At 36.1% G+C, this 12842-nt stretch overlaps 1 protein-coding gene across 1 annotated transcript in view; it reads right to left on the bottom strand.

Annotated features, from left to right (window-relative positions):
• Positions 1 to 4489: 4489 nt before the first annotated feature.
• LOC145694357 (uncharacterized) overlaps positions 4490 to 12842 on the bottom strand; it is a gene marked incomplete at its 5' end in the record, with an annotated part of 56286 nt that continues 47933 nt past the window's right edge. Inside the window, 3 exon segments of the mRNA XM_081770498.1 lie at positions 4490 to 6556; positions 8648 to 8917; positions 11652 to 11840. Coding sequence (XP_081626624.1) covers positions 6548 to 6556; positions 8648 to 8917; positions 11652 to 11840 — 468 coding nt within the window.

Below are 12842 nucleotides of genomic sequence, written 5' to 3'. Positions count from 1 at the left end.
GATCGAACCAGAGACCCTTAAACCAGAGGTGCGCATTTGCCACTGCTTACTGTGTCTCATGTAAATCATAAACTTTTATATATATATATATATATATATATATATATATATATATATATATATATATATATATATATATATATATATATATATATGTGTGTGTGTGTGTGTGTGTGTGTGTAAGTAGTTCATGCAACTGAAGACGTCGATAAAGGGTCTATCAAAATACAAATAAAAAAAGAGTTTCAATCTAAGTGTATTCATGGTTATGAATAGTACATAGTATGCCATTAATGAATTCACATCCATGTATAAGATGGCCTCCGTTTCCACGTAAACATTCGTGAAGCCATCAAGGAACATTGTGCATTATGTGGCATAACATCTTCACATGAATCTGATTGACTTCCTCTATGATTCGTGTCTTCTGGTCCTCAACTGATGCATGTTCGTACACTTTTGTCTTTAAGTGACCCCACTTAAAGAAATCACAGACTGTGAGATCTGGGGATCTTGGACGACATGGGATGTCACCAAATCGAGAAATCAACCGACTGTCAAACAACTGTCTCAATGGTGACATTGATTGGCGAGTTTTGTGTTATGTCTGTCCCGTCCTGCTGAAACCATGCACTGTTACAAATCTGTGGAAACCGATTTAATTCTTTAGCCAGGAAGTTGTTCTCCATAGCAACATAAGGATCACCTCATCTTCAAAAATTAATAGGCTTATCATGCCAGAGGATGACACTGCATACCATACAGTCATGCGCAAAACGCAGGAATCCAATATCTGAAATTTTGCTTAATTACGCGACATACTCTGCAAGGATTTATAGCTGTTTAGTGTAATAAAAAGTTCTAATTCCACGCATTTCTATTCATTCATAATAGCCGTAAGGTTGTAGCAGTGTGTTGAGAAAACCAAACAAACTTACTTGGCGTAACAACTCAATTGTAGGCCTGAGCCGGCTCCAACGCCATCTGTCAGCGACTGGCTGAACTATGTCCAACCTAGCGACGACCAGGTGGCCCTGTCACTAACCGACGTATCGGGAGCATCCTAGACCTAGACCGGCCGAATTCGTTATGAAGTTATATACCTACAACAACATATTTACAGACATGCGACAATAATTTTGGACATGAGTGTACATATCCACTATTATAAAAAGTACATATTCAATAATGTCTTGTAAAATATTTTACAATATCTGCGTTTATTTCTCTGTTGAATCAAATTTTAACATTAGCTTGTTTGTTCTCATTATTCCCTCAACTACTGTCAGTTCCAAGTGATAGGTTAAAGGAGCAGTAGCAGTCTCTGAAATAACATGTTTGATACTGCGGGGAAGCGATGACGAAACATTACGATAAATGTCCACACTGTTACAGAAAATGACACTATGCTTTCGAAAGTTTGAAATTTTTCTTAGTAATAGCAGAAATTCTGAGAATTCGGTAACTTTTCTAGAATGTTTTAAATTCCCTGGCTTTTCCAGGATATCCCACTCATTCGCCACCCGTATTACAAGTCAAACAAATCTCCTCATAAGAAAGAGTAACCAAAAGCTTCCTGTAGTTTTTTTTTTTTTAATATTCTTAATGCTGGTTAATGTTTTTCTCCTTTCTTTTTGTTTCATACTTCCTTATTTTTTTCATTTCTGGTTTTGAAATGGGGTCTCTCCCCCCCCCCCCCTCGTTGGCTACGTGCCTGAGTTTCACCTCAGTAAGTGACATGGTTCTCATACAGTACCAATTTTTACGGGCAATTAAAAAAAAAAAAAAATACTCCATTTTCTCGAAAATAACGCATTGGCTTTTAAACTCACACAGACCTTTGTTCAATCCAACAAGTTCCATCAATCGGCATATGTCTTATTTTTAGACAAACGATTACCCGTTAAACAGTAAGAATATTATATAGCATCACTTTACATACTAATAAACGATAGAATACTACATACATCTCTTCGCTGTACTCGAAGGGATTCGATCGTCAATCTCCTGTTTGCAGGAAGCCAATTTTTCCCTCTATATTAATCTACTATTATGGGAATGGAATTTATTTATATATATAAAAGTTCATTACTAAATTCTGCCTGTCTGTTATTTGCGAATTTTTCAATTTTGAGACCTCCATTCGATAGAACATCAAAAACTATCTCAAAGAAGTAATGGAATTTTTCGCACTCTTACCGTTCCCGAGATATTGGACAAAAAAGTTCCGATTTCGGAAGTTTTAAGGAGCCATATCTCGGGAATCGTAACTCATAATGTGATTATATTGGTGTTGATCAATACCTAAGAGGATGGTGAAAATTTTGTTAACAAATAGTAACCGGTGGCCACTGGTTTTATCTACATTTTCAGTATATATACGGTGATTAAAAAAAAAAAGTGACAGCTTAATATAGCTAATTCAATAGATCCCGTAATACGCAGACTCCAAATATGTACGTGTATTATTGTATGAATTTAATATACAATTTCATAAAAATTTCCAAAAATCAATTCTTTTTAAGTTCATTCTGGCAATGCTCTTCGAGCATTCTCAACTTTTCTTTTTTTAATAATTTAATCGATTTATAATTCCAACAGTTCAACACGGGGCACTACTACTTTTCATTCAATACTTTTCCGACTAAAATGGCTTAATTACCACTCCATTGTATTCAATTGACAATTTTCTTTGAAAGTTTCGCTTCTTCCTGGAGTTAAAATTACTAATGGAAAGTAAAAACAAATAAATAAATAAAAAAAAAAAGGTTTAAAAGTGATTTTCCGTCATTTCTTGATGCTATCCTAAATGCAATACGGTGTCATGTATTAATAGAGAAACGAAAATATAAAAGAAAGTGAGTATCCAAGCAGAATTCCACGATTACTTCCTTTATTATCTGGCACCAGTGAATGCTCGACATTATCTGACAACGCCGCACTATTTAAGCAGGTTTTAGCCTAGCACTGAGAATACCTAGTGATCCACTTTAATCATCCGTCTCCTTAGACTAAAGGGAATAACTGGGGAACGTTAAACTATAATTTAACTTTATCTGCCCTTTTCTATGTTAGGCTAGAAAATTTTCAAACCCTCACCACCATCGTGTATATAGCGTGGCCCACATAGTAAAAATGAAATGAAATCTTTAAGTTTAACGTCCCACAGTTATGCCGGTTAGGCTAAAGGAGACGGTGATGATGAGAGATGAGTGAAATGGTGGAATGAAGAAAGTGGGAGGAAACGGGAGAACCCCGAGAAAACCCACGAGTACGGTGTGGCCCACATAGTAGTAGTCCGGCATGAAGTGTAGGAAAATATAAACACTGGCTTATATGCATGTTACAGGAACTGTTGAAAGTGGCCTCTGTTAGCGTCGAGACACATATTGCAGTGTATTGCCTGGCATCATCTGTAGCTCTTGCTCCGGATATTGTGGGTAATGTTTTGCTGCAGTACAGTCACGGCATGGGGGTTACTTGCATATACTTTCTGCTTTAAGTATCCAGAGACGATATCCATAGGAGGAGGAATCTCGGGAATAAGAAGGGCCACAATCACTTGCTTACTGTGGACTCTTCTGTAAACAGTTCATGCACCAACGCCAAGGATTCATTCGAAGCATGGCATGTGGCTCCATCTTCGAAGTAGAAGTAGAGTCTTTGTTGTGATGTCAGTTCGTCACGAAACTGTTGCAAGAACCACGATAAACTATTCTATTAACTGTTGATTCAAAGAATACTGGACCCACTACATATGTCCCTGAAACTGAGCATCAAACCTCCCCCTTTTTTGTTATGAAGGAGTATTTTGTGCACGATATGTGGGTTCCGTATATTCGACGCATTCACGTAACCCGATAAATGAAACCATGTTTCATCGGACGAAGTATAGCAAATGGTCCAAACCTTTGTCCGCAGTCAGTCAGTAACCAATCACAGTATGCAACCCGTTTACCTGTGTCCGGCTTCTTTAGTTTCAGAAACTCTAGCACACGTTGACACGTTGTTTGTGACACACCGACCTGCTCGGATAGTTTCCGGATAGACTTGTACGAGCTTCGTGTTATCCGCTGCTAAATATCACGGACAACCTTCAGGATTAGGACAATATTTGGTTTCCACCTAATCACACTCGCCTCAGACGGTTTGCACAGTTTGCAGGGGGTTTTAATCCTAGGTACCTGGAAGTGACGGCTCTGTTGTGTTCTTAATTGATCCCGTCCACACATATTCTTCCACTATCACAATTCGCTGCTACACCGAAAACATAATCTTGTAGATGCGTCTTATTTACCAGAGCTGAACAGACAGGGAATTATAGCTAAGCAAGCGTACACCGGGATCCACCCAGTATTACACACAATTATTAACTCGTCTCTAGCATTAACCCGACACTTTTATGTGGGCCAACCTCTAAACATGAAGTATCGCCAAACTGTTTCACATTTATCCAATACATAAATAAAATAAATGTAACTACTGCAAATGATTTTCTCTAGTAACTTTTTTATTTCCAAGCTTCTTGTGTTGTATGTACAATGAAATAAAATTTACATGAAAGATCGCCAACGGGATGGATCCACGTAATATCAATAAAACGACTCTTCATAACACACAATTAAAAAAAAAGCTCACAGTGCTTTACTGTTATTTTCGAACTCTTTTAATTTAAGCGATAATAATAATTCATCACAATATTATATGCAACCACTTGTAATTTCTTTCTATATATATTTATTTCTGTATATATAATATATATAAGTATATACAATATTTCTTTTACCCACAACGTTTTCTTGTTTAAATTACGGCCAGTAGAAAAAATATTCTAGATCCACGCGAAACCTCACTTCCTTACACACACAAACACACTTAAATAGTACATACATCCATACATTCATATACGTAAGTATATTTTTTTGTCTCTTTTCTCCACACGGACAGATACAATCATACATTTAAAAAAATAACGCAGAATAAATAGAGAACAATGAAAAAAAGCACAAGCACCAAGATTTATTTATTTAAAAAAAGTCAAAACAGAAACAATTTTGAATCAATAAATTACAGGTGGCGATCAGGAGAATTAATAGTTCCTCCCTACATAAAAAAAAACTTTTTTTTTTTTTTAGTTTGAATTCTTCCAATGACAAGAGATAATTATCCTTCTCTCTTTAAGACTTAAAAAAAAAAAAAAAGCCTGAAGTTTTTCATGTAACCATGTAGTCGAATGTACCAAGAGCAATTATTATTAATTTTGTTTAACGTCCCGCGATTATACTTCGAAACTATATGAGACGGTGATGATAATGAGCGAAATGCTGGAATGAAGAAAGTGGGAGAAAAGGAAGAATCCTGAGAAAACCCACGCACGTAGTGTTCGATTACCATACCAAGTCCACTTGGCGACAGTTGGTATCCAATAACAATGATTTTGATAACTGTTTCCTCCCCCTAGTTTACCTGGACAATCGCCACAACTGGTAACAACAATAAGGTAGCATGCAATAATAGAACACCTGAACAAAATCACTTTAGAAAAAGCAAACAGAAATAACGTTTATAACAATGCATGTAACATACGAAAAAAAAAGTAATTTCTCAATGATTAATTTTATTTTCTTTTAAAGTTTTCAACGTTCGCCGAAACATATGAAACACACCAATCATTTCAATTTTGCGTAACACACACTTTTTTTTTTCTATTACAGTTAGTGTACCAACACTTTAGTAAAACACAGTGCTTATGAACCACTCAATATATCAAATGATATATTCGTAATGTCGAAACATATATATATGCGTGTGTGTGTGTGAAATTAAATATAGAAGCACTTTAGTAAATACTAAAGGCGTAACTACAAACCAATCTCTCCCCTCCCCATGTATTACTATTATTATTATTACTCTGCTTCTACGGTTCGTACACATAATGAACTTTGAAAATTCAGTACGTTTCCCCATTTCCCATTCGATATACTACATACAAAAATTCACATCTATGCCCGCAAAAATTCGGGCAAGTTTTCACAAAAAACGGTTGCAAATTTACATACTTCTCCAATAGAAGTTTCAGACGTGTTAATATCAATATATATACATATATTTATACAATACATTATCACTTTTAACACAATGAAAAAATGACAATGTTATTAAAAAAAAAAAAACAACGAATACTGTCAATATATCTATTTTCTCTTGCTACCAGGGCCGAATTCTCTACGCGAGAAAAGAAACGCCCACCATAGAAAATATTTAAGATGATATAATCTCACTACTCGATTCATCCTTAACAATCCCAAACATACATATCGTTCACAAAGCCTTTACTTTCGATTATTTTATAGTACGAGTTTTCCTTAGGTCTGCGAACAGACTTTTCGTCATGGACTTCACTGTTTCATCATCTTCATTCTTCTATTCGCTTGCATGTTGGAATTAACCAGAAGTTCAATTCCGGAACCGATAATATCGGGTAGATGTTTTTGGAGGTAATTTTTTGAGTATTATGATTAGGTTTCGCTTTTAACACGAAGATCCTTCACTGATTCTGTAAAAAGAAGAAAAAAATAACACATAAACAGAATATTCATATTATGAGTGCAGAAGCTAATTACAAAAATACACACCAAAATTATTTCTCTTTCTACTATTTTTCGTAAAATGAAAAAATGAATTCTTTGAGTTTTACGTCCCACGTTTATGCCGGCTAGGCTAAAGGAGACGGTGATGATGAAAGATGAATAAATGATGGAATGAAGAACATGGGAGGAAACGGGAGAACCGGAGGAAACCGGTGCACATCGTGTTGGTTCACCACAAAGTTAACTTGGCGCGAGCTGGGATCGAACTAGGGATACCACTACTATTTTTCGTGTTTTATTTCAAAATTTTGACGTTATGTTGTTTAAAGTCCCCACACTAGTTAGAAAATTCAGTATACTTTATAAGGCATTAACAAAGCTAAATGGTTTGACAGTAATTTCTTGAACACAACTATGGCTTCAATAAGCGACTATCTGTTGACTTGTCTTAACGCTTTCATAGACATTAAACATTCACAGGCTATTAACTTGGTGAACTTCCCTTTTTTTTATATATAAATGTAGCTAAAAGTACTTAATAAATGCCAGAAGAATATATACTTTAGCAAGAGAGTTTACATTTGAAGACTAACCAGTTATCTGCACAATATATTGGTCATTATAACTTTCATTTACACAAATCACAAACAAACATTATGATGTAAATGACTTGTAGGCCTCAGTTTTGTTGGTCATTACAGTATTTTACACAGCTTCAATTTTCGTTCATATTAAGTTTAGGAAAAATGTTTTCAACGTTTATCATTTTATTCGTGTTTTCTTTTTAAAAAGCAAGTCATGGAGAACAAACTCAGGTAGCTAACAAGATTGTCTGAAAAGCTATGAAAATTTAAGTAGCAAAACGTTCACCATTTTGATATGCCGAGAGTAATACATTACTTACAACAACAACAATAATTAGTTAATATAATATACATGCAGCATAAAGAAAAACAATAACAAAACAGATAAATAACAATAGAATAGAAATTACTCAAAAAAACCTGTGAAATCATAATATAAAATACAAGGTACAATTAACACTGCCTATGAGGTAGCATCTTAAAGAGAAAGGAAATTAATAGAAAGCGTTGTTGGGTTCACAATATTTTTATCAGTTGGAACTGCAGAGTACGTCAAGAGATTTCCTTCTGTTGATATTGTTTTATTCAAAATTTCAGTTTTCTTATCAATTAGTTTAGACGTTACACAGTTGTCTCAAGTTAATGGGCAAAAAGAAAGTAGGGGACAAAGTAGGAAAAAAAAAAGAAAAAGAAAGAAAAATTAGAAGAAACAGAATACTCTACGAAGAGCCCAAATTAGCGCCACAGCTTCACAGATACTTCTTTATTTTTCTCTTCTTCGTCCCCTCCCTATCTGAAATTTTCAACAGGTGTTTAAAGTATACTTTTTCAGTGTGTGATTGACTATTTACGGTAACTAATTTTCTATTCTCACTCTGGGATTGCTTTGTTTCAACCATACAGACCTGAGAGTAAGAATACATACCTTTTACACAAAATTTACATCGTACTAGAAACATGTGCGCTAAAAATTGTTCAAACCAATCGACTCTTGTATTTATCGTCATGTTTAAACAGAAGAATTAAATGAAACTAATTGTGCTCATGCTATTAACAATTAGGCGCAAAAAATAAAACAAACGAGGAATCGATTTAAAACTGCAACAGATGCAGCATAGCACACAGAAGAATGGGTATGCCAAGCACCTGTTCGCTGCCAACAACACTGTTGGTTTTTTGCGCGGCTGCTGCGGTAGCCGTTCCAGTGACAGCGTTTAAATAAGAACCGTAGCCGTTCCAGTGACAGCGTTTAAATAAGAACCATCTAGATAGAAATCGACTGCACCGTTGAACTGGACACCAAGTTCTGTTATAAAATTCCTACGAACGGAGAAGCAGTGATGGTTGCCACTGATCATGATGATGTTTGATGTTTGGAATCGAACTGGATTTTGGGCAGGTTGCTTCACTGGCTGTTGATTCTGTAAGGCAGTTGTTACTTTTAAAATAATAATAACAGAATGGGTAACTTACATTCTCTTGAGTGCCAGGCTGCACCTGTTGGCTACCAGCAACGTTGTTGGTTCCCTGCGAGGCTGCTGCAGCGGTCGCCCCTGTGACTGCATGGGTAAGGACCTGCTGGATAGGAACCGATTGCACTGTTGAACTGGATACCGAACCCTGTTGTACGGCCACGGCTGTCAGTGGAGATGCAGCGATGGTTGTTACCGGGGTTGACGTCTGGATTCGAACTGGACTTTGGGATTGCCTCACTGGCTGTTGATTCTGTAACGCAGCGGTTACCTAGAAAACAAAATAAATTCTTTATATAACTACTATTGTTATTATTATTATTAATAATAATAATATAATCAATATGTGCAATTACTTTTGTCTAATATATTGTTATTCAGTGGTGAGTTCCACATTTTCTTTTTTTCTCTTCTGTGATTGCATTCTATATACAGTATTATTTAACCCATCTTGCATATTGAGGGTATTTACTGAAATTGTAAAATGAAATTACGTGACTTTTTTGTGATACCAAACCATAAAATTTCGTAAAATTCAAAACTAACAACAGTACCTATATTCTGTAGCACTTATCTTTAGCTTATCTCTACTTTCAATGGCTGTTCCCTGGAGCGATAAAAACTTGGTGTTTTCTCACAGCTGAATAAACTGGTTGGCTGTGTAGGTGGTTTCGGCGATGCGATGCGATCTGTATCGGCACTGCTCAATGATGCCAGCTGAAGGACAATATCTCAAGAGCGAATTAGGCCGAATTTTCATGCATGCAATAGAAACGTGCTTTGCTTGCGATTTGGTAGCGTTTAAAGCCAACCATAGACATTTATAGAACTCGAAATCGTGAATTTTGACGATTTATAGAACAAAATCGTCTTATATTTGTACAGATAACAAAACTGTGATCCAAAAGCTAATTTCTTGAGTTTCATGACCGTTTTCTGACCGTTTCGTGACCGATAGACACCTTGATATTTTACTTTCGTTCATTTGAACTTAGGCTCGTCTACTTTGGTATACCCATCATATCAGTACACACTGAACAAATACTCTGACATGTTTATATCTTGAATCGTAGCCAAAATCACATATCAAAGATAAACATGATACTCGTAAGCCCTCTTCAAAATCTTTCTTCAATAATTTTCTTTATTGTTGTAAAGCGATCACGGGAAGGGTACAACTCTCTGAATGCTACAACAAATCTGTAAATTTTCGGAACCTTGCATTTACACACACATTTCACTATAAGACTGAGAAGATTTCTTCTTCGTAGAAACTGTTTTACTGAACTTCCTGATGGCTATGTGCTTACTACGTGGCCCGGATTCGAATCCCGGTGAGAGTTCATGAGGTTCAAATTTCAAGTTAAGCTGAAGGTCCAAGTCTTATATAGCCTCGAAGCTGATAAAGGATGTCGAACTGAAAATCTGACTGATTATTTTAAAATTTATTTCCATATACATAAGTTAAAGCAAAAGACTCTTCGGAACACAGTAAAGCATTGCATTATTACTGACAAAGCCTAGCTTCCAAAACTGCACAAAACTCAACTAAAGTTTTGCAGCTAGAGTTAGTTTAAGGATACTATTTCATCCTTCTCAAACTTGTTTCCCAATATTTAATTAAGATATCCTTTACAAGTGATAAGAATTGAACACTATATTAATCAAAAACTTACCTCATAAGAGTTTATATTTTATAAATAACCATATACTTTTGACGGATAATTTCAGTCTGTATCAACAGTGTTAAAGGAACTTCCGGTTATTGTTATAAAAAGTTTCACGTACGTGGATACACTGTATAAGCTAATGTCAAATAATAATGTAACGTAATGATCCATGAGTTGATTTTGTTTCAATATAATTTGAACTACATATTTCCTTTAGTTTCTTCTTATTTATTATGTATGTATATACACCATCCGACAATAAGTAATGAGAGTGATTTAATTGTGATCAAACAACAAAGGTAATGTAATAGTACCTGTTTATTACTCAAAGTACATTCCTCGTGCGTCAATACAGCGGGTGGCACGATCAAGAAAGAAGAAGTAGAATGATCTCTGCAACTCACTTTGTGGTATGTTCTGTAATGGCGTTGTCACAGCTGCACGTTGTCTTCAATATTGTCAAAAAGTCGTCTTTTTAATGGTAACTTCAGTTTAGGGAACAGAAAATAGTCATACGGGGACATATCTGGAGAAGAGGGGGAGTCTATAACACACACACACACTTGTTTTGACCAAATATTTCTGAAGAAGTACTACTTGGTGAGCGGATGCATTGTCATGGATAAGGAACCAGCTACATGGGGCTGAGTATTCAGCCGAACACGACGAATTCTCTTCATGAAACTCTCCAAGGGTATTCACTGTGTGACCTGGTACAAATTAATGATGAATGATACCCTTACTATCGTAGAAACACATGAGCACTGTCTTTACTTTTGACTTTGAAGTCGAAGTTTCTCCGTATCCCCACATCTCCATACACTTTCCACATCAAATCAACAGTCTATATGGCACTTTTACCCAGTTTAAAATTGATATTCGCTTTCTGGACCATGCTGTTTGCATGACGAGGGTTTCTCAGGGACTGCTGGTAATGACATTGTACTTTCCGTCATGTTTTGCGTGCGATAATGCGGTGCTTCACGACTGTAGAGGGGGGGGGGGGACTACTTTTTCGAACGCACATATTGGTTTACGGATTGCATTCACTGTCTCATCACAATAAAATCAGTCTCAAACTGTCGGACGGTGTATATAAGAATGTATACACATATAGGCAGGCATCTCTACCATTTTAAGATTTATACTAATCTCATCCCATTTTGCTGTAATTGAAAGGCCCTTACAGGCTGGTGGGACAAGAAGAGAAAATAGATCATAGCTTCTTAATGCATAGTACACATACTTCATATCTGTGTATTATATTAAAAACCCCAGAGCACGAATATAATGCGGGTCAATGTGTAAAATGCGATAACGGCAGAAAACGCTCACCTGTGAAAGTAATGCTTGCTGCTGTGCTGTTGAGACGGTAGGAGCCATTTTAATCGTTCCCGCCAAGGCCGAGGCTAACGTTGACGCCACGCTCACTTGAGGACGACCTGAGGAATCAATCGTTACATTAGGCACCACGGTTCTCGTACCAGAAGCCAACGCTTGACCTGCTGGAGACGCTGTGACTACCTACAAGAGAAGCAAAATCGTTCTGTAACACATTAACATAATCAACATTTCGCCACAGGCATTTTAGAACTATTTGAGAACTGAGAAAACAGAAAGAAAGAGCGACAGAGAAGGAGAGATGAGGATTATTAATAATGGTTTCCATTTGACATGAGAAAAATGCGAATGATATTTTTTGTTATTTATTCTTCAATGGAGTCCGTGAGACTATCTACACTAATATAGGCAGGCCTGTAATTAGGTAAGTGCTATTCTGTTCTCGTGCATAGGTCGGCAAATTTTGGATTTTTTTTTTTTAAAGATTCACAAAAAGGAATTTAAAACTACCAACCCGTAGATTCCCGCGCAAGCGTGAAAAAATATGTTAATGTGTTTAACTCGCTCTAATTACAGTAGCTTATCTGATTATTTTTAAAAAGTAATCCTCTCCCACCTCCACCCCAAGGAGTGAGGATGTACTTGATCATCATGAAAACTGATACCGTTAAACCCAACGATCTCGAAAACTTTGAATTCAACACTAATATCTGTCGTTTTCGATTACTTTTAAAATCTCGTCTCCTCCCTCGGGAGTGAAGTATGACCTTGAAGTTGAATTGGATTAAAACTATCACTATTCATCTCAGTGACCCCAAAAACTGTAAATTCAACTCCAATATAGGTCGTATACGGGAAGGGGGGGTGGCAGCAAATTTTGTGCGGGAGCGGCAAATTATTTAGAGCACAGGGCGCACAATATATAAATACGGGCCTGAATATAGGTGCACTAAAATATTAACAGAATTATTTCTAGCTTCCCTAAACATTTACTCGAAAATAAAGACGGTGTGAAGTAAATGAATATGCACAGGACGAAATCACAAATTGATAGAAACACACACATAGCTTTTTACATCAAAACATTTATTTGTATTTTAAATACAACTGAAGATAAAATAAACAGAGATTCATATTATGGACAGTTTTAAGCGAAACAGCTGCAGTAGCTCCAACGAAAAACTT

This window comes from Thermobia domestica, chromosome 9 (assembly GCF_964235325.1).
Source record: "Thermobia domestica chromosome 9, izTheDome1.hap1.1, whole genome shotgun sequence".
In the NCBI taxonomy this organism is placed as follows: Eukaryota; Metazoa; Arthropoda; class Insecta; order Zygentoma; family Lepismatidae; genus Thermobia; species Thermobia domestica.
The sequence above is the reverse complement of the archived record's forward strand: the minus strand, read 5'-3'. Positions and strand labels throughout refer to the sequence as shown.